At 46.7% G+C, this 22,710-nt stretch overlaps 1 protein-coding gene across 1 annotated transcript in view; it reads right to left on the bottom strand.

Moving 5' to 3' along the window:
• The window catches only part of atp10a (ATPase phospholipid transporting 10A), a 229,342-nt gene that overhangs the window by 2,801 nt on the left and 203,831 nt on the right, over positions 1-22,710 (bottom strand). The window contains exons 15-19 of the mRNA XM_059963855.1: positions 13,108-13,233; positions 4,418-4,618; positions 3,330-3,410; positions 3,123-3,227; positions 249-436 (exon numbers count right to left, since the gene is read on the bottom strand). Coding sequence (XP_059819838.1) covers positions 249-436; positions 3,123-3,227; positions 3,330-3,410; positions 4,418-4,618; positions 13,108-13,233 — 701 coding nt within the window. The remainder of the gene's footprint in view (positions 1-248; positions 437-3,122; positions 3,228-3,329; positions 3,411-4,417; positions 4,619-13,107; positions 13,234-22,710) is intronic.

Below are 22,710 nucleotides of genomic sequence, written 5' to 3'. Positions count from 1 at the left end.
ATAGGTCCCAATATGGACAGTGGGATCACCCATATCACAATTCTGATAGGATCTTACTTATAACAGATTAGGCTAACACAACGCTCAATGCTGATTAGTTTACCATTTCTGTTTGTTTTCTCCTAATTTTCAATCAAGTAATCAATTACCATGGTGTATGTGCTCAATAGGATTTTGTTAGCTCACTATCCAATTCCGTCAGGGTTGCACCCATTCAGTGACACTCCAATTTTGCTTTGTTAAGTTACCTGGGTAGTAAGGCTGCAACAGGCGTAAGAACACAGATCAGGTAGAACTTTGGATCCGCCATCAGCCTCTGCATAGTCCAGTATGGATTGGATGGCGGGTAACATTTAGGGCAAGCTGCATTGTAGCTCAGTGCGACGGTAAAGAAGAGAACGATGCTGAAAACAATGGAAGTGACGTGTATCCAAGTCTGAAAACATAAAGGAATACTGATCGTCAGAAATGAATGTTACATTACTGACAAAGATCTGACAGATTAATAAACAATAATCAACTCATGCAAAAATATTAACAGTTGAAGGAAAACTGAAGAGAATTTCTGAACACCAAACCCTATTTGTAGAAGTCTCCTTTATGCTTTAATTAAGGTCATCGTGCTAGCTTCCAAGGCCATCAAGCTGAGCAGTGGTGGTGGGGACAAGCTCTCACTATCTCAAAGTGCTCCTCAGGGCATGCGCCTCATATAGCCTCTGACAACCGTCCAACTCCTGGCCTTCTTGTGTGGCTTAGCCTCTAAGCCCGGTGGAACAGTTACTACTGACAGGAGAAGGGGCGAAGGTGGGTCCTGGCGCCTTAAAACAAGTGTTTCGGGTAGATGGAGCTCATCAGCCTGGGAAGGCAGTCCATCTAAGAGAGGGAAAACTCTGATTTCAAACCTCCGCTGCCTTGCGGCCATACCCACTCATGGGAAAGGCTTCGGGAGTAAACCCTGAGGACAAATCCGGAGCTGGAGTCCCTAAGGCAGTCCGACGTTGCCTTCAACCTCGTTCTGGCAACTCCTGCGACGACACTGGTGCCAAGCTGTATCGGCTCTTGCTCTTCCCTTGGACAACATTGGTGTCATCGAGAGGGGAGACTTGCTGCATGGGCAACTGCCAGTCTTCCATACAACCTTGCCCAGGCCTGCGCCCTGGAATTCCAGGTGCAGATCCATGGTCTCATGAGACTAACGGATTCCACCCAGTGCTAGCTTAGTGACTATGAAGCTCGGGAATCTTCTTGGGAAGAATTTTAGGAAGAAGGCAAGAGGAGGTGAAGTAAAGTGTTAACAACCTGGAATTGGCGATGATGGAGGTGTGAGATTTTTGGTGTTAAGTGTTATAAAGTAGTCTGATATCAGCTTATCAATGACTCACCCATGCAGCTAAACAAGGTAAACCATAGGCTGTTGTCTGCAATTCCTTGCTCCACCACGGCTTGAATTGTTATAGCCTGCTCCGGTTACCAGCAGAAGTCATTGAATTGACATGAATATCAAATAATTGAAATGCTTTCTATCATCCTTGACGAGTTAAATCCTTTCAATGAAGTGTAGCTTAGTTTTAATACCTTACTAAACCCCAATCCATGCTTAACAACCTCGTTGGTTCTGAAAAATTAAATCCCCTACAATTATTTTTAAGTTCCTTGGCTCTTAAAGTAAAATTAAAAAAAAAAGTTGAATTTTAATTGTTTTTAGACAAGAATACCCAATTATACTACAGTCGGCCCTCCTTATCTGTGAGTTCTGCATGCGCGGATTAAACCAACTGCGGATTGGGAAAACCCGGAAGTTCTCTCTCCGGCACTTGTTGTTTGAGCATATACAGACTTTTTTTCTTGTCATTATTCCCTAAACAAAACAGTATAACAACTATTTACATAGCATTTATATTGTATTAGGTATTAGAAGAAATCTAGAGATGATTTAAAGTATACGGGAGGATGTGCGTGGGTTACTGCGGATCGGGAATTGAAAAAAAAACAGAAGTTCTCTAACAGGTACATCCGGTATTATTTAATGTCAGTTAGTCAAATGTTTGTCTTAGTATATAGTATATATTTTACCTTTCTATGCATATAAAACACTTAAGAAACTTATGTATTTCAATAATTACAACTGCATTGCTTAGTAATAATTGTAGCTTTCATCGGGGCAGGGTCTTTCACATGCTCCATTATTCTCACTTTATTCTTTAAAATTGTTCTGATTGTTGACCGACTGTAGCCTGACGCTTTTCCAATGACTGATGGCGTTTCATCTCTTTCTGATTGCTTTACTATTTCCACTTTATTTTCAATCGTGATCATTTTCTGGAACAGAAACTGTGCAGGTGGCGGGTCCCAAGCTCCGCCAGGTCCTAAAGTCCACTGCACTGACACAGGTTAAATAAGCTCCAGAGTTCCGCCGGGTCCTAAAGTCCACTGCACTGACACAGGTTAAATAAGCTCCAGAGTTCCGCCGGGTCCTAAAGTCCACTGCACTGACACAGGTTAAATAAGCTCCAGAGTTCCGCCGGGTCCTGAAGTCCACTGCACTGACACAGGTTAAATAAGCTCCAGAGTTCCGCTGGGTCCTGAAGTCCACCAACTTGAGCATCTGTGTTTTTTGGTATCCGCAGGGGGTCCCGGAACCAATCCCCCCTCCCCCCGGATAAGGAGGGCCGAATGTATGTGTATCGAGAGATAATGATATAGACTACACAATGAGAATGCCTGCACATTGAGCTTATAGAAGGAAGGATTAACTTTTGTTTGTCACATGTACATCGAAATATACAGTGAGATGCATCTGTTTGCAATAATGACCAGCGCAGTCTGAGGATTGTGCTGGAGACAGTCCACAGCGTCAATATCTTCCAGCATCAATGTAACATGCCCGTAACTCATTAACCTTAACTGTAACCATACGTCTTTGGAATGTAGGAGCAAGCCCACGTGGTCACAGGGAGAATGTACAAATCCCTCACAGGCGTCAATGGGCCGCCAGCCCCGGTGACCACTGGTACCATAAAGCGACTACACTAATTGCAGTGCTATTGTGCTGCTCATTAAGTTCCTCTAATAAATATCAACCTATTGGAAAAGAACAGAGCGGACATCTAGCGACTTCTTACCCATGTTTTAGTTTCAATGCACAGGTGCATTAAGATCGTGAACAGAGCCAGGGTGGTTATGGGTGTTCCCCAGGTAAAGACATCAACATCTGAATCCCGGAAAGCCTACAAGAGGGAAATGAAAAAAAAAACAGTTCAAAGTTGTTTTTGATTTTTGCTCAGTTTTTTTTTTCTGAGTTTAATTAGACAGAAGAGAAACCAACATACCAAATATGGAAAGAAGAAGCAGATGATACTTTGGTAGAGGGCATCTATCATGTTCATCCAGAACATGTATGGCTTGTATTCCTAGAAGAGCAAGGAAATTGAATGGTTGGTTTCATGCAGAATTTGCAACAGATGCCACACAGCTACAGCTAACAAAGAATGATTTTATTAGTCGGGTGGCTTTAAGTTCTACAAATAAATCAATTGCCTTTTTAAGACCAGTTAGCTTGTATTTTATTTGTTCTGTCTCTGTTTAATAGCTTAATTTTTATTTCTTTTATGGGATGTGGAACCGACTGTTTGGACTATCATTCGTTGTCCAACTGTTGCCCTTGAATGGAGAGGCTTCATAAAGCCATTAGAGAAGGCAATTCAAGTCAGAGCTGTACAGAATGTAAAAAGTCCCTTTGGCCCATCAAGTCTATGCTGAACTTTAGCCAACTGAGTACACTAATCCCATTTTATTCTTCCGATGTTCCCAACAACTCCCTCTACTTGTGACTGATTAAATGTAAATTCACAGTGGCCAGTTAACTTATCAATCTGAATGTCTTTGAGATGTGGGGAACTCAGGGAGAATGTACAAACTTCACGCAGGCAGGAGCAGAGGTCAGGATCAAACCCAAGCTGCTGGAACTGTGAGGGAGCAGTCCTGCCAAAGGCCAGACTAGTAAAGACGGCAAATTTTATTTATTATTTATTTTATTCATTTAGCATGGAAAAAGTCCTCCTGGTCTAACGAGCTGCACCACCCAGCAACCCACCTACTTAACACCAGCCCCATCACAGGACAATTTACAATGACCAACTACCCTACCAATTGAACTGTGGGAGGAAATTTTGGCACACGGTGGAAACCCATGAGGTCACAGGGTGAACGTACAAACTTCTTACAGAGCGCGCCTGTAATGAACCCCGCGCTGTAATAGTGCTGCGCAAAGTGTTGTGCCTCTGTGGTTCCCATTTTCTAGAGATAAACTTCCACGTTCTTTTGTGGTGACATTTTTCTAACTAGCTTTTAAATTCCTGAATTCATTAACGTAACTGACTTTAAATAACCAACTGACAGTATGTTAGCCAATACTTACCTCAGAATTCTGACCACTTTTATACAGGTGAGGCAGGGCCACCAAGGTTTCTGCAGAAACATCCTTATCAAGTATTCCAGTGATGAGTTGAGGGATGGACGAAAACAGAAGGTTGAAGAAAATAAGGTACCACTGGTCGATCATTGTTGAACCCGAAAATCCACAGAAGAACTGGTACCAGAAGAGCAGGGCGACAAACATCTGAAAAGAAAATGGAATCAAAGACAGTCGTGACCTGTGCTTGTTGGACTGAGTAGTGAAATGCTAACGCAAGGTGACCGAGTCAGCAAAATTTAAACATTTGGAAAATGACGTCACAGCTACGCACCTGGAAGTAAATATCAAATGGAGTTGGAAACCTCTTTTTTCCACACAGAACAGAGTTGTTAAATAAGGTACAATTACAAATTAAATGATTCTAAGGGAATAGCATGAGATGATGATCGGCATTGATCGTGTGGCTAGTCAGAGGCTTTTCCCCAGGGCTGAAATGGCTAGCAGTTTTAAGGCGCTTGGAAGTGAGTACAAAGGAGATGTCTGGGGTAAGTTTTTTACGCAGAGTGGTGAGCGCGTGGAAGGGGTTGCCAGTGACGGTGGTGGAGGCAGATACATTAGGGCCTTTTAAGAGACTCCTGGATAGGTACATGGAGCTTAGAAAATAGAGGACTATGTATAACCCTAGGTAATTTCTGAAGTAAGTACATGTTTGGCACAGCATTGTGGGCTGAAGGGCCTGTATTGTGCTGTAGCTTTTCTATGTTTCTATGAATAGCACAGTCCAAGTGATGAAAGTTCAAATTACATTTGGGGCATTTTGTTATTATGCTCCTGTGATGTGAGACATTTATATTAAACAGGTTATATAATAGGAAATAGAGGCAGTAGTACGAGGACGAATCTCGGCGACATATTTGATTAGAATCAAAGGGTTTGCAGGCACGGAGCCAGTTCCTGAATATGCACACTATTGGAGTTTTAGGGAGAGCCAACATGTAATCAGATAAAGATTGTATCTGTTATTTACTCGTGCAATGTAGGTGTCAGTGGTAAGACAAAAACTTATTGTGACTCCTCACTGCCCCTGAACTAGGTGGCTAACCAGGTTATTCCGTAAGAAATGAAGCATCAGATGTAAGTTAGTGAGCTTCCTTCCTGGAGGATATCTGTGACTAAATTTCATTTTCCACATTCAGGATTGTTTACTGTCACTCTACAGTACAGAGTGTAAAGGAGGACAAAATGATTGTTACTCCGGATCCAATGCAGCATTAAAAACACAATAAGCAAAAAAGAACACAATAAAAAAAAACCTCTATGTATAAGCAGTCTTTAAAAAAATGTAATGCACAACTAACTGTTTGAGTGAGGTTGTATATACATTAGACGAGCTGATGAGTGGTCACTTTGATTGGTGCTTCTTGTGCTGAATAAAAAGAGCACTGGGTATATGTTCGTGGTCTGCTGCTGTAGCCCATCCACTTCGAAGTTTGGCATGTTGTGTTTTCAGAGACACCATATTCTGCACACCACTGTTGTAATGGTTATTTGAATAATGTCACTTTCATGTCTGCTTGAACCAGTCTGGCCATTCTTCTCTAAGTTATTTTCACCCATAGAACTTCCACTCAATTGGATTTTTTTTCATTTCTCGCACCATTCTCTGTAAACTCTAGAGATTGCTGTGCATGGAAGACCCAGGAGATCAGCCATTTCTGAGATACCCAAACCACCCCGACTCACCAACAATCCCTGACAGTCAAAATCACTTAGGTTACAGTTCTACCCCATTCTGATGTCTGGTCTGAACAGCAACTGAACCACTTAACCACGTTTGCACGGTTTTGTGCATTGAATTGCTGCCACGTGATCGGCTGATTAGATACTTGCATTAACGAGCAGGTGTACCGGTGTAGCTAATAAATCGGCCAGTGAGTGTACACGGACTGACCGTTTATACATTGAGTGATGGTTCAGGAGTATCTGAACCTGAGGTGACTCTGACAAGAAAGGATAAAGTGACAAAGTGACTCTTGGCAAGAGGAACTCTTCTAGGTATCACAGGGCATACAAAAACACAGTAGGACAGTGTAGGTACAAAATGAGGTGTGCAGTAGGAGTGTAAACTGGCAGCGCATGGGGTGGGTGGTGATAAAAAGACCTGAGGGACTGTGGAGAGGAGCGGCTGATTTGTGTGTTGTGGTGGCGGGGGTGATTTATGCTAACTAACTATGTGAATTTATATTTTCCAGACGCCATGGCGGGATTCAACTTTCTGATGTAAGTGTCAGCCTTGTGGGCAGTTCCAAGTTAGACTGCTCAACGTGACTACTCACACAGTCTGTGGTGTGTCTGACCACTTCTGGTGCCCGTGCAGAGTTGTGCAGCCTGGTTAATTTTTTAAGGGTGAGTTGCAATACCTTCCTCCGGGCATTAAAAACATTGAAAATTCTGTCCCATTAAAGAAGTGCCTTTACAAGCAGATGGTGTGGACCCCAGCGTATATGAGCCAAGCTCCTAAACAGGGAAAAACACTGCGTGGCTTTCCTCAGTCAAAGCAGACACTGAATCTGCACGGTCAAGCCAAGATTTATATTTTGTTTAGCGATACACCCTGGAGTAGGACCTTCTGGCCCTTTGCATCATGCCGCTCCTGTAAACCCAACAACCCTGAACTAATCATGGGACAATTTACTTATTTATTTTTATTTATTGAGGTACAGCACAGAATAGGACCAGCAACCAGAACCAGAACCAGGTTTGTTATCACTGGCAGGTGCCGCGCAATTTGCTAACTCAGCAGCAGCAGTTCAATGCTATACGTTACTTAGAAGGAAAAAAAAGTGAAAGTAAATAGATAAGTAAATCAATTACAGTTTAAGTATATTGAATTAATTAAAAACAGAAATAATATATATTAAAAAAGCGAGGTAGTGTCTAAGGGTTCAATGGCTATTTAGGAATCGTATGGCAGAGGGGAAGAAGCTGTTCCTGAATCGCTGAGTGTGTGCCTTCAGGCTTCTGTACCTCCTACCTGATGGTAACAGTGAGAAAAGGGCATGCCCTGGGTGCCGGAGGTCCTTAATAATGGACGCTGCCTTTCTGAGACACTGCTCCCTGAAGATGCCCTGGGTACTTTGTAGACTAGTGCCTAGGATGGAGCTGACTAAATTTATGACCCTCTGCAGCTTCTGTGCAGTAGCCCTCCCCCCCCCCCACCCCATACCAGACAGCGATGCAGCCTCCAACTTAATGATAGCCTAATCATGGGACAATTTACAATGGACAATTAATCCAGCTGGTGCGTCTTGAGACCGTGGGAGGGAACTGGAGCACCTGAGGAAAACCCACACATTCCACAGGGTGGATGTACTGAGATTCCTTATAGACGGTGCCAGAATTGAACTGTCGTGCCGAGTTGCAATAGCGTCACACTAACTGCTACACTGTGGTGTTGCTCACATCATGCACAGTACAAAACGTGGGCCATATGTTTCTGTCTAGGCTACCTCACTGAGTGACAACCTGCCAGCGATCCCAGGGCTGATCCCCTACGTACACTTACCTGTATCACCACCTGTATGGGTGAGATCTCAGAGAGATTTCCATTGGCCAGAGTGACCTTCATAACAGCCAAAGTCCAACGCTAACCTAACAATATCCCTGGAGCTTTGACAGCTGGCTAGGCCACACCCATGAATGGGACTCTTTGAACACTGCTGACATTTCCAAATACTGGTTTTTCGTCAAAGCTGAGGAAAGGTTTTTGACCTGGAATGTTAACTGGTTTTTCTCTCCGTAGATGCAGCTGGGCCTGCAGAGTATCTCCTGCAACTTCTATTTATATTTTGGATTGTAGCGGTGTGCTACACGCAGCGCTAAAATTACGACACGGAGTCGGTAACTGCAGTTGAAGGAAAAAACTTTATTCGAAATCCCCAGCCTCACTTTTAAGCCTCCCTCAACCTGCCCCCCGAGGCGCAGAGGCTCCAAAGCTCTGTGCTCGCAAACCCCCGTAGGCTATCTAATTGTGAGCCGGTTCGGATGTGCCAGGAAATGGGTCGCCACATAACCCCCCCCCAGAACCGGCGATACACCCCCCAATGTCCACAGTCTGGGCCAGAACCTGCTTGGGAGGTCGGCCTCTGCGCCGAGGTGCCGGAAACTCGGCCGGTTGAGCCAGGTCCACATGGGCCGGTTTGAGGCGGTCCACCGTGAAAACCTCCTCTTTCCCCCCAACGCCCAGCACGAACGTGGACCCGTTGTTCCGGAGCACCATAAACGGCCCCTCGTGTGGCCGCTGCAGTGGTGGCCGATGCTCGCCCCTTCGTACAAACACAAACTTACAGTTCTGCAGGTCTTTGGGTACGCAGGTCGGGTGCCTCCCGTGCTGTGAAGTGGGTATGGGGGCCAGGTTACCGAGCTTCTCGCATAGTCTGCCCAGGACTGCTGCGGGATCTTCCTCTTGCCCCTGTGGGGCTGGTAGGAACTCCCCAGGGACGACCAGGGGCGCGCCGTATACCAACTCGGCCGACGAGGCGTGCAGGTCGTCCTTGGGCGCTGTGCGGATGCCGAGTAGGACCCAGGGAAGCTCGTCCGCCCAGTTGGCTCCTCGCAGGCGGGCCATGAGGGCCAACTTCAGGTGACGGTGGAAACGCTCCACTAGCCCGTTCGACTGTGGGTGGTAGGCAGCTGTGTGGTGCAGCTGAGTCCCCAAAAGGCTGGCCATAGCTGACCACAGGCTGGAGGTGAACTGGGTGCCTCTGTCGGAGGTAATGTGGGCCGGTACACCAAAGCGAGATATCCAGGTGGTGATCAGGGCTCGGGCGCAAGATTCGGAGGTGGTGTCGGTGAGCGGGACCGCCTCTGGCCATCTTGTGAACCGGTCCACGATAGTCAGGAGGTGCCGCGCTCCTTGCGACACTGGCAGGGGGCCCACGATATCCACATGAATGTGGTCGAAACGCCGGTGGGCGGGATGGAACTGCTGTGGTGGGGCTTTGGTGTGCCGCTGCACCTTGGCCTTCTGGCAGTGCATGCACGTTTTGGCCCATTCGCTGACCTGTTTGCGGAGTCCGTGCCAAACGAACCTGTTGGAAACCATCCGGACAGTTGTCCGGATGGAGGGATGCGCCAAGTTGTGAATGGAGTCGAAAACACGGCGCCGCCAGGCTGTCAGGACGACGGGACGGGGCTGGCCGGTGGCGACGTCACAGAGTAGGGTCCTCTCACCCGGGCCTACGGGGAGGTCCTGGAGCTGCAAACCGGAGACTGCGGTTCTGTAACTCGGAATCTCCTCATCCACCTGCTGCGCCTCTGCCAGTGCCTCAAAGTCTACCCCTTGGGAAAGGGCATGAACGGTAGGGCGAGAGAGCGCATCCGCCACGACATTGTCCTTACCCGAGACGTGCCGGACATCCGTCGTGTATTCAGAGATGTAGGACAGGTGGCGTTGCTGGCGGGATGACCAGGGGTCGGACGCTTTCGTAAACGCAAAAGTAAGCAGTTTGTGGTCCGTGAACGCGGTGAAGGGCCGACCTTCTAGGAAGTACCTGCAATGCCGGATTGCCAGGTAGAGCGCCAACAGTTCCCGGTCGAAAGCACTGTACTTGAGCTCGGGTGGCCGCAGGTGTTTGCTGAAAAACGCCAGGGGTTGCCAGCGACCTGCGATGAGTTGCTCCAGCACCCCACCGACTGCCGTGTTGGATGCATCCACTGTGAGGGCGGTAGGGGCGTCCATTCTGGGATGTACTAGCATTGTGGCGTTCGCCAAAGCTTCCTTCATTTGAACGAAAGCGGCGGCGGACTCCTCGTCCCAGGTAATGTCCTTGCTCGGACCCGACATCAGGGCGAACAGGGGGCGCATGATCCGGGCAGATGAAGGGAGCAAGCGGTGGTAGAAATTGACCATACCTACGAATTCCTGAAGGCCTTCGATCGTGGTGGGTCGGGGGAAGTGGCGGACCGCATCTACCTTAGCGGGCAGAGGGGTTGCCCCGTCTTTAGTAATCCTGTGGCCCAGGAAATCAATGGTATCAAGTCTGAACTGGCATTTGGCGGGGTTGATTGTAAGACCGTATTCACTCAGTCGGGCGCAGAGTTGACGGAGGTGGGACAGATGCTCCTGCCGACTGCTGCTGGCTATGAGGATGTTGTCCAAATAGATGAAATCGAAGTCCAGGTCCTGTCCCACCGCGTCCATTAACCGCTGGAACGTCTGTGCGGCATTCTTCAGGCCGAACGGCATGCGGAGGAACTCGAAAAGGCCAGTCGGGGTGATGAGAGCCGTTATGGGGACGTCGTCAGGATGCATCGGGATTTGATGGTATCCTTGGACGAGGTCTACCTTGGAGAAGATCCGTGCGCCGTGCAGGTTTGCTGCAAAGTCCTGAATGTGCGGCACAGGGTAGCGGTCCGGTGTGGTAGCCTCGTTCAGCCTGCGGTAGTCGCTGCATGGTCTCCAGCCTCCTGTCGCTTTGGGCACCATGTGCAGGGGGGAGGCCCATGGGCTGTCGGACCGCCGGATGATCCCCAATTCCTCCATCCTCTGGAACTCCTCCTTCGCCAGTCGGAGCTTGTCCGGGGGAAGCTGCCGAGCGCGGGCGTGAAGGGGTGGTCCCTGGGTCGGGATGTGGTGCTGTACGCCGTGTCGGGGCATGGCTGCTGTGAACTGCGGTGCCAGAACCGATGGGAAATCCACCAGGACCCTGGTGAAGTCGTTGTCGGACAGCGTGATGGAGCCGAGGTGAGGGGCCGGCAACTGGGCTGCACCCAGGGAGAACGTCTGAAAGGTCTCGGCGTGTACCAGTCTCTTCCTGGGCAGGTCGACCAGTAGGCTGTGAGCCCCCAAAAAATCCACACCCAGAAGCGGTTGGGCTACGGCGGCCAGTGTAAAGTCCCACGTGAACTGGCTGGAGCCGAACTGTAGCTGCACCTGACGGGTGCCATAGGTCCTTACTGTGCTGCCGTTCATGGCCCTCAGGGGGGGACTCGGTGCCCTGCTGCGGGTGTCGTAACTCGTCGGAGGTAAAACGCTGATCTCAGCCCCAGTATCGACCAAAAACCGGCGTCCCGACCTTCTATCCCACACATACAGGAGGCTATCCCGATGGCCAGCTGCCGTAGCCATCAGCGGCGGCTGGCCCTGGCGTTTCCCGGGAACTTGCAGGGCGGGCGACAACGGCGGGCTTCTGCGCCCCACCGCTGGTGGTAGAAGCACCAGTGTTCCTTGGGCCGGGGGTTGGTGGGCTATGCGGCCGGGCCTGGACTGGTTTGCTGCTGGGAGCGTGGCTGGGAGATCTGTGCGATGGCCGCCCCGCTCACCTTTTTGGCGTTCCACAGCAAGTCCGCCCGGGCTGCCACCTTCCAGGGGTCACTGAAATCCGCGTCGGACAGCAGCAGGCGTATGTCCTCGGGCAGCTGCTCCAGGAATGCCTGCTCAAACATGAGGCAGGGTGTGTGTTCGTCGGCGAGAGACAACATCTCATTCATTAAAGCCAATGGAGGTCTGTCGCCCAAGCCATCCAGGTGCAGCAAACGGGCAACCCGCTCGCGCCGTGAGAGTCCGAAAGTCCTGAGGAGCAGGGCTTTGAATTCCGTGTACTTGCCGTCTGCCGGGGGCGACTGTACGAACTCCGCGACCTGGGCCGCTGTGTCCTGGTCGAGGGAGCTCACCACGTAGTAGTAGCGGGTGTCTTCTGAGGTGATCTGGCGAACGTGGAATTGGGCTTCGGCTTGCTGGAACCATAGGTCCGGGCGCTGTGTCCAGAAACCCGGCAGTTTCAACGAAACCGCATGAACAGAGGCGGCGTCGGTCATTTCTGGTCCAAAAATCGTTTGGACCGTCGGGGTCACCAATTGTAGCGGTGTGCTACACGCAGCGCTAAAATTACGACACGGAGTCGGTAACTGCAGTCGAAGGAAAAAACTTTATTCGAAATCCTCAGCCTCACTTTTAAGCCTCCCTCAACCTGCCCCTCGTGGCGCAGAGGCTCCAAAGCTCTGTGCTCGCAAACCCCCGTAGGCTATCTAATTGTGAGCCGGTTCGGATGTGCCAGGAAATGGGTCGCCATAGGATCATCAATTTGGCCTTCTCCATAAAAGGACTGACACCACTGCTCAGATTAAAAAAGGTTTTAAAAAACACATCCTATTTCTTCTTATTGAGAAAGATCTTACCTCAGGTACCCAGAATTCCTCAGAAAACTAGGGGCGGAATGAGATATTAGAGAAAATTTAAGCTTTAAATATACCCAATGACCTGACATTCACAGCTGTCTGTGGCAATGAATTCCACAGATTCACCTGACTCTGGCTAACACCCCTACCGTCTAGATACTTCATTACACTTTCCTCTGACAATATATGCCTTTTTTTTTGCACACTGGCATTGTCACTAGAGTGAGAATTTGTTATCTATTTCTTTCAAACTTGAGAGAGTGGTGTAGAGACACCCTCTTGAACCATTTCCTCTTTTCAATAGTTCTGTGGGATTTTCTACCTCCATCTCAGCAGGCATTTCTCCTAAAGGACGGCATCTTTTACACTGTGAGATTCAGCACTCCACTGGAGTGTCAACCTACAACTTGTATGTCTGGAAAGAAATCTGGAGTTCACGATCAATGAACAGCAATCTAATAGTAAAGCTGGTGATGAATATCATGCTTAAAACAGATGAAAGAAAAACAACTTACTGCGTTTTTGTAGAAGAAATACAGCACCATGTTGGCGAGGCGGGAGTAACACCAGTGACCGTGGACCAACAAGAGCTTTTGTAAATGTCGAAACCGTGCGATTGCAAAGTCACTCGCCATTGCTGCCTGGTGGAAGGATGAGAAAATAACTGCACAAAAATTTTCTGCACCAAAGGATCATTATTAAAATTGTTCCCATTTAAACAGATACGGAGGGGCTATTGCACAGGATCGGAAAAAGCTGCAGAAATTTGTAAAACTTAGCCAGCTCCGTCATGGGCACTAGCCTCCCCACCATCGAGGACATCTTCAAAAGGCGATGCCTCAAAAAGGCGGCATCCACCTTTAAGGACCCCCGTCACCCAGGACAGGATCTCTTTTCATTAACCCCAACAGAGAGAAGGTACAGGAGTACGAAGATACACGCTGAATGTTTTAGGAACAACTCCACCATCAGATTTCTGGACAATGAAGCCATTAACACTACCTCACTATCTTTAAACACTAGAGGTCTGTAGATGCTGGAAATCTAGAGTAACACACTCAGCCTGATGAAGAGTCTAGGCCCAGGACATCATCAACTCTTCTCCTTTTGATTGATGCTGTATGATCTGCTGAGTTCCTCCAGCATTTTGCGTTACTCACTATTTTTGCTCTCATTTTGCACTAGCTATTTATCTTTTCACTCTCTTTAAATATATCTATCATATATTATAGTATATTTATCTATGGGGATGTATGGAGAGTCCAGGGAGGGGATAGAACTTCTGGTGAAGGGGCTTGTCATGTCCATTCTAGGGCAGCCCACTCAACTTTGGTCCCCACCGGACACTCAGCTCTTACCTGAGGCTCGAAATAACTGTTTGCCAGCAATAGCAGCCACACCCCAGTACATTGGTTTGACAGGCAGGTTGAATGAGGTGAGGGTAGCTGTCAGGACTCATACCTTGGCGAGATAGGGACATGCCAGTCTGAGCATGTGAAGTCATCTCCGGTGGCAGGGAGTTCTGTAATGCTTTGTGGGGAGCAAGGGGCATGACAAGGCACAGAAGAAGGCACGGTCATCCACCGTGTCCAAAGAAAACTCCAGCTTATGACAACTACTCGTATCACCGGACTTGGACCTTGGAGGTGGAGGGAGTGGAACTGCCCCAGTGCAATGGCTTTTCCACTTTAAAAACTCTCCCACACAGGGTTCTGTCATTGTCAGATATGGCAGACAACCACTATAGTATATTATGCATTGCACTGTACTGCTGCAGCAAAATAAGCAAATTTCACAACATTTGTCAGTGATAACAAACCTGATACTTATTCTGAGGAAAGAAGGGCATCAACACGGATTAATAAAGAGCCTTGAACTCAGCAAAATGCACCAAGGCCTTTGCACCTGGATAGGACAAGTCTAGAGGGGAACAACCAAATGTAGGCAAATGAGTCTAGCTCGGTTTAGCAACTTGCTGAAGGGCCTGTTAAACATGTTGTGTAGCTTTATGACCCTGTAAACAAGCTGTGGTAACAACACCATTACACCTACAGTGCTCTTGGGAGGGAGGGGGGTGTGATAAAGATGTACTAATGAGCCTCCTAAAGAAGAAAGTAAGTGTAGGAAACAGGTAGGATGTAACAATCAGAATCACAACCAGATTAACTATCACTGATTTAAATGACCTGAAATTTGTTGCTTTGCAACAGCAGTGTAGTTCAAGGACATGAAAGTACAGTAAATTATAATAATAAATAAAACAGGGCAAAAAAGAGATTAACAAGGTACTGCTCATGGTTCAACCTCAAGGAGCGATACCTCAAAGAGGTGGCATCCATTGCCCAGGTTATGCCCTGTTCTCATTGTTACCGTCAGGGAGGAGATATAGAACCCTAAAGCTTCTTCCCTCTACCATCTGATTTCTGAATGAATATTGAACCCACAAACTCTACCTCATTACTTTTTTATTTCTATGTTTGTACTACTTATTTAACTATGTGTGTGTGTGTGTATACACACACACACACACACACAAAAACATATATATACATACTATAAATCACATTTTTTCATTATTATGTATTGCATTGTACTGCTGCCGCAAAGACTTCAAGTTTCATGACATATTATATCCCAGTGATACTAAATTCCGATTCTGATTCGCAGGCTGTTCAGAAATCTGATGGTGGAGGGGATGAACCTGGTTTTGAACCATTGACTGTGGGTCTTCAGGCTCCTCTTGAGTCGCAGAAACCAAAGTTAAACAACAAAGACAGCTTAACAATGTCTTGTAAATATTGTAAACCTGATGTCTTGCAAATATTTGGCAAGTAGAGGGTGCAAGGAGGTAACTAATAAAGAGGTCAATGAATATATATTACAGATGTACTTAACTGAATTTAAAATCTTCATCTGCTGAGGTCGGATTTCAAAGTTCAAAATTCAAGGTAAATTTACTTTCAAAGGACGTATATGGCACCATCCACAGCCCTGAGATTCACTTTCTTGCAGGCATACACAATAACTCCAAGAAACAAAACAGAATCAATGAAAGATCGCACCCAAAAGGACGGACAAGAAACTTGTGTGCAAAAGACACCAGACTGCAAACACAAAGAAAAGAAGCAATAAATACTGAGAAGACGAGGATTAAGAGTCTTTAAAAGTGAGTCCTAGGTTGTGGGTACAGGTCAGTGGTGGGGTAAGTGAAGTTGAATAGTTATCCCCTCTGTTTCAAGAGGCTGATGGCTGAGGGGTAATAATTGTTCCTCAATCTGATGGTGTGGGCCCTGAGGCTCCTATATCTTCTTCCTGATGGCAGCGGTGAGGAAAGAGTGTGGCTTGGATGGTAGGTATACTTGATGATGGATGTTGCTTTCTTTCGACAGTGTCCTGTGTAGATGTACTCAATGGTGGGGAGAGCTTTACCCACAATTGCCTGGGCCATATCTGCTACTTTTTGAAGAATTATCTATTGAAGGGCATTGGTGTTTCCATATCAGGTCATGAAGCAACCAGACAATATACTCTCCACTACACACTTATAGAAGTTTGTCAAAGTTTTAGATGAGATGCTGAATCTTCGCAAACTTCTAAGGAAGTATAGTTGCTACCGTGCTTTCTTCATTAAACTTTCACATGCTGGACCTAGGACAGATCCTCTGAATGATAACATCGAGGCATTTCAAGTTGCTGACTCCCTCCACCTCTGACCCCCGATGAGGACTGGCTCATGGACCTTTGATTTCCTCCTCTTGGAGTCAATAATGCTGGTCTTGCTGACACTGAGCGAGAGGTTGTTGTGGCACTACTCAGCAAGATTTTCAGTCTCTCTCTTATATGCTAATCCATCACCACCTTTGATTCAACCTATGACAGTGGTGTCAAATTGAACCAGATCAAATCACAGATACAGCTGAACAAGACAGCATTCCCTCTGGGGCCAAGGTGCAAAGCAGACCCAGCACATTCAAAATAGTGAGAAAAAAATATAGTCACACAAGAAAACACATATATAGTCCAAGACCCTGAGCAAAATGTCATGCAAATTGTTGGTGCAGTTCCTGGCAATCCAGCCTGTCATTCCAACGTTCGAACACTGGAGGACAGCACTGATGGGAGAGGGCAGTCTCCAACCAAGCGTGGACGCCATGCTACACTGCCTCCGGCATCTCCTCACCTGGACCGCAGCAGCAGGCAAGCCCATGACTTGGGGCCTAGTCTTTGTAACAACTGAGACCACACTGCTGCCTTGCTGTCTGTCACACCACCAAACACGGGAAACAGGCCTGTGGCATCTTACATTATCAATGTCTAACCGGGTCTTGCAACTGCAAGAGAAACATCCAAGGTAATCACTTCAGTCATACTACACTCCGCCTCTGTGCACCATCTCTAACGCCTTTGAGTAGCGGGCAGCAACACGGTCTGCACCCAGGTCAGCTCCTCCAAGCCCAATCCGGCTCTTCTGACCTGCTGGCAGAATACTCCTCTAATTTGCCGGCTGGCTCCCATGACACCCTGGCAGGCTACTCCAAACAACGAGCAGCTCACTGATATGGTGGACCTGCTGTACCTGTAGTTCTAGGAGTCCGCACTGCTTCAAGTATACTTACGGTTGTAAAAACACATTTAACAAAGAAAAGGACACCTTTGGTTGGCCCCCCGAGAGCCTTTAATCATCAGCAAACGTGAATATGGCACTGGAGCAAGTAGAACAGGGGGCTAAGCACACAGCCTTGTGGTGCTGATGGGAGTTTATGGAGGAGAAGTTTTTGCCAATCTAAACTGACTGGATCTGCAAATGAGAAATCAAAGATCTGAATGCACAAGGGGGTATTGAAGCCAAGGTCCTGAAGTTTATAATTAGTGTTGAGGGGAGGACAGTATCGAATGGCCGAGCTGCAGTCAATGAAGAGCATGTGCCTGTTCACTGTCCAGATGCTCCAGGTTGAGTAAAGAGCCGATGAAATGGCACCTGCTGTGTAGCTGTTGTGACAGTAGGCAAATTGTAGTGGATTGAAGTCACTTCTTACACTGGAGTTGGTGTTTCATCACCACCCTGTCAAAGCACTTCATCACAGTGCTTGTCAGTGCTACTGGGCGATAGCGACTGAGGCAGGTTTAATAAAGCCTGCTTGAAGCAGGTGGGTACTCAGAATGCTAAAGCAAGAAACTGATGATATTAATGAACACTCCAGCTGGTTGACCAGCACTGGTCTTTAATAACTGGCCAGGTACTCCATCTGGGCTGGATGCTTTCCATGGGTTCACCCTCCTGAAAGATGCTCTCATGTTCAACAGTGGCTAGATGGGAGATGCCAGAGAGTAGTGGTGGATAATTGTTTATCGGGATGGAGGCCGGTGACTAGCAGGGTGCCTCAGGGATCTGTTTTGGGCCCAATGTTGTTTGTAATATACATAAATGATCTGGATGATGGGGTGGTAAATTGGATTAGTAAGTATGCCGATGATACTAAGGTAGGAGGTGTTGTGGATAATGAGGTGGGTTTTTAAAGCTTGCGGGGGGATTTATGCTGGTTAGAAGAATGGGGTGAACGTTGGCAGATGGAGTTTAATGCTGAGAAGTGTGAGGTTCTACATTTTGGCAGGAATAATCCAAATAGAACATACAGGGTAAATGGTAGGGCATTGAGGAATGCAGAGGAACAGAGAGATCTAGGAATAACAGTGCATAGTTCCCTGAAGGTGGAGTCTCATGTCGATAGGGTGGTGAAGAAGGCTTTTGGAACGCTGGCCTTTATAAATCAAAGCATTGAGTACAGAAGTTGGGATGTAATGTTAAAATTGTACAAGGCATTGGTAAGGCCAAATTTAGAATATTGTGTGCAGTTCTGGTCACCGAATTATAGGAAAGATATCAATAAATTAGAGAGACTGCAGAAATGATTTACTAGGATGTTACCTGGGTTTCAGCACTTAAGTTACAGAGAAAGGTTGAACAAGTTAGGTCTCTATTCATTGGAGCGTAGAAGGTTGAGGGGGGGGATTTGATCGAGGTATTTAAAATTTTGAGAGGGATAGATAGAGTTGACGTGAATAGGCTGTTTCCATTGAGAGTAGGGGAGATTCAAACGAGAGGACCTGATTTGAGAGTTAGGGGGCAGAAGTTTAAGGGAAACACGAGGGGGTATTTCTTTACTCAGAGAGTGATAGCTGTGTGGAATGAGCTTCCTGTAGAAGTAGTAGAGGCCAGTTCAGTTGTGTCATTTAAGGTAAAATTGGATAGGTATATGGGCAGGAAAGGAGTGGAGGGTTATGGGCTGAGTGCGGGTAGGTGGGACTAGGTGAGATTAAGAGTTCGGCACGGACTAGGAGGGCCGAGATGGCCTGTTTCCGTGCTGTGATTGTTATATGGTTATATGTTCTCATCAGAGACTGAAAGCATGGGGTCACTGGGGGCTGTGGGAGTTTGTGAAGGTTCCTCTATGTTCTAATGATCACTGTGAGAATAGAAGGCATTGAGTTCGCCTGGGAGTGAAAAATCGTTGTCACCTATGACTCTTAGTTTCACTTTGTAAGAGGTAATTGCATTAGCCCTGCATTAGCTTCTGAGCATCCTTCAGTGAGTCTAGTATGGTCTGGAGTTGCCACTTTGCACACAAGATGGCTTTCTGGAGATTGTACCTGGACCTCTTGTATCTTCCTTGGCCACCAGACCTGAATGCCACTGATCTGACCCTCAACAGGTTGCGAACTTCATTGTTCATCCAGAGTTTCTGGTTGGGGAAGACCGAACGATTCTGTGGGGAAATACTCATTTACGATTGCTTTAGTCAAGTCCATGACAGCCCTAGTGTATTCATTCAGAACCTTTGATGAGTCTTGAATATGACGCAGTCTACCGACTCAAAGTAATCCTGTACGGTAGTACGTATGAGTAAAGGATGCATACCTCTTGCTTATTAATTCACGTCTCTGGTTACTGGTCCAGTGTATTTCACCACTATTCCCTATGAACACTAATGTTCCATACAAGCCTGCTTAAAAATCACATTAGCAGGTCTTTTCATATAGTTTATTAATATAACACATTCATGACTATACATCATGCAACCAGGCAGAAGAAAAACAGCCCCATACAAGATGACTACTGCACTAACACCGTCGCTTTCCACTGAGGATATATCGTGCCATGTTGCCTGACTTACTCCACCAAATGAAATCATATTTAAGTTCTGACATGTTAATTAAACTGTCAGTGGGTAGATTCATAGGGATTGCTGAGGTGTACGCATTGTACTTTAATTATTTTACCAGCCTAGAGTTTTTCCAAGTGTAGACCTGAATGATGGGTTAATAAACATTAGCTACTTCGAGAAAGCCAAGTCAAACTGTCTCCACCTCATTAAAAGAAACATTTTTAACTATACTGATTGACGTGAGTGGCATCGAGCCAAAAGAATATCATAGAATTTGAGAGGACTAGAAGATGAAAACAAGGATGTAATGCTGAGATCTTATAAGGCAATGTGAGACCACTTTTGAAGCAGTTTGGGCCCCATATCAAAGAAAGGATGTGCTGGTACTGGATAGGGTCCAGATGAGGTTCACACGAATGATCCCAGGGTTAAAGTATGAGGAATGTTTGATGGCTCTGGGCCTGTACTCAATAGGATTTAGAGGAACAAATGAAATCTCACTGAAACCTACAAATATTGAAAGGCCTAGATAGTGTGTTTCCTAGAGGATGTTTCCAATTGTGGATAAGTCTAGGAGTACAGGCGGTGCCTCAAAATTTAAGGACATTCCTTTAAAACATACAATTTCCAACCACTGATACCAGGCAGACTATCTCAGAAGAGCATTGATAATGGCCGGGGTCACCTGCCTTGTAAAGACTTTGACCAGAAAAAGACAATGGCAAACCACTTCTGTAGAAAAATTTGCCAAGAACAATCATGGTTGTGGAAAGACCAAGATCGCCCATGTCATAGGACATGACACATAACAAATGAACAATATTAATATTATTCCCCCAAGGTGCAGATCATATTACCAACACCACAGAGCACACAGCATGTAGGAGATAGCTCAAATAACATATATGGTTATGATTTCAGGAAAACATGCAGTCACAAATATGAAGAATATAGCTCAAGTCCCTAAGAGGCATGATTGTAGATTGATGGTAAGTTATGCTGGTCCAGCTTGTTCCTCTACCGAGTGAACACTGGAGAGCAGCACTGGAGTGCAGCTTCAAATGAACACTAGAGGCAGCACTGAGCAAACAATGGAGAGCAGCAATGATGGGAAGGGCCAGACTCCAACCCAGTATGGACTCCAGTGCACCTATAGAGGCCATTGTTCTCTCCTACACAACTTCGCTGGGCAAATGCAACAGGCGACCCCACGGTGAGGGCCTAGACCTCACCACAACAGAGGCAACACAGCTCTCCTGCTGTTGGTCTTTCCAATGAACCAGTGAACTGGATTTGCAGTGTTCTACATTACCGATGTCCAGCAAGGTCTTGTGATCACAAAACAAATGTCCAAGCCAATCGCTCACACCTATTTCTGCACTGTACATGGTCTCATCACAACCGTACGTAATGTCTACACGACAACACAACAATGGAACGCATTATAGGATACGTACACAACGCTGGAAGAACTCAGCAGGTCAGGCAGCATCCGTGAGAAAAGAACAGCCAACATTTCGGGCCGAGACCCTTCATCAGGAACACAATGGAACACATTAGCTCCCCCAGATTCTACCACTCATCGAAACACTAAGAGGCAACATACAGTGGCCTCTAAACCAGCATACATTTGGGATGCGGGAGGAGACTAGAGCACTTGGAGGGAGCCCACATGGTCACAGGGAGAACGTGCTCACTCCAGACAGCCAGCACCTGAGGTCAGCATTGACTCTACTAGCTGTGTCTACTAACTGTCTGGATGTGGGCCAGATTTCCCAAGATGTCTCTGTGCTTGAGTAACCTTCTGACCTTCAACGTTCTGGCTACAAGTTGGTCTGTGGTATCTCAGGCTTCAATTGTGTGGGTTCAATACACTGGAATCCTCCTTTCTAAACCTCTACATCTTCCCCTCCACATTTACTGGAACTTGTTGTGCATAAATTATCTGTCCTATATTATATTTTACAACTGAGGCTATATTTTAGATGGATTTAACTGAACACAGGGACTTTTGGATATCTGCATTAATGTACACCAACATTGTTAACAACTGCCTTCAAACTCAACAGATTGACAGTCTTACTTTATTGATCCCGAGGGAAATTGGGTTTTGTTACAGCCGCACCAGCTAAGAATAGTGTAGAAATATAGCAATATAAAACCATAAATAATTCATAATAAGTTAATCATGCCAAGTGGAAATAAGTCCAGAACCAGCCTATTGGCTCAGGGTGTCTGACACTCCGAGGGAGGAATTGTAAAGTTTGATGGCCAAAGGTAGGAATGACTTCCTATGACGCTCAGTGTTACATCTCAGTGGAATGAGTCTCTGGCTGAATGTACTCCTGTGCCTAATCAGTACATTATGGAGTGGATGGGAGTCATTGTCCAAGATGGCATGCAACTTGGACAGCATCCTCTCTTCAGACACCACCGTCAGAGAGTCCAGTTCCACCCCCACAACATCACTGACCTTATGAATAAGTTTGTTGATTCTGTTGGTGTCTGCTACCCTCAGCCTGCTGCCCCAGCACACAACAGCAAACATGATAGCACTAGCCACCACAGACTTGTAGAACATCTTCAGCATCGTCCGGCAGATGTTAAAGGACCTCAGTCTCCTCAGGAAATAGAGACGGCTCTGACCCTTCTTGTAGACAGCCTCAGTGTTCTTTGACCAGTCCAGTTTATTGTCAATTCATATTCCCAAGTACTTGTAATCCTCCACGTCCATAGTGACCCCTTGGATGGAAACAGGGGTCACTGGTGCCTTAGCCCTCCTCAGGTCCATCACCAGCTTCTTAGTCTTTTTCACATTAAGCTGCAGATAATTCTGCTTGCACCATGTGACAAAGTTTCCCACCGTCGCCCTGTACTCAGCCTCATCTCCCTTGCTGATGGATCCAACTATGGCAGAGTCATCAGAAAACTTCTGAAGATGGCAGGACTCTGTGT

This window comes from Hypanus sabinus, chromosome 3, assembly GCF_030144855.1.
Source record: "Hypanus sabinus isolate sHypSab1 chromosome 3, sHypSab1.hap1, whole genome shotgun sequence".
NCBI classification, from domain to species: Eukaryota; Metazoa; Chordata; class Chondrichthyes; order Myliobatiformes; family Dasyatidae; genus Hypanus; species Hypanus sabinus.
This window is presented reverse-complemented; position numbering and strand designations above follow the sequence as displayed.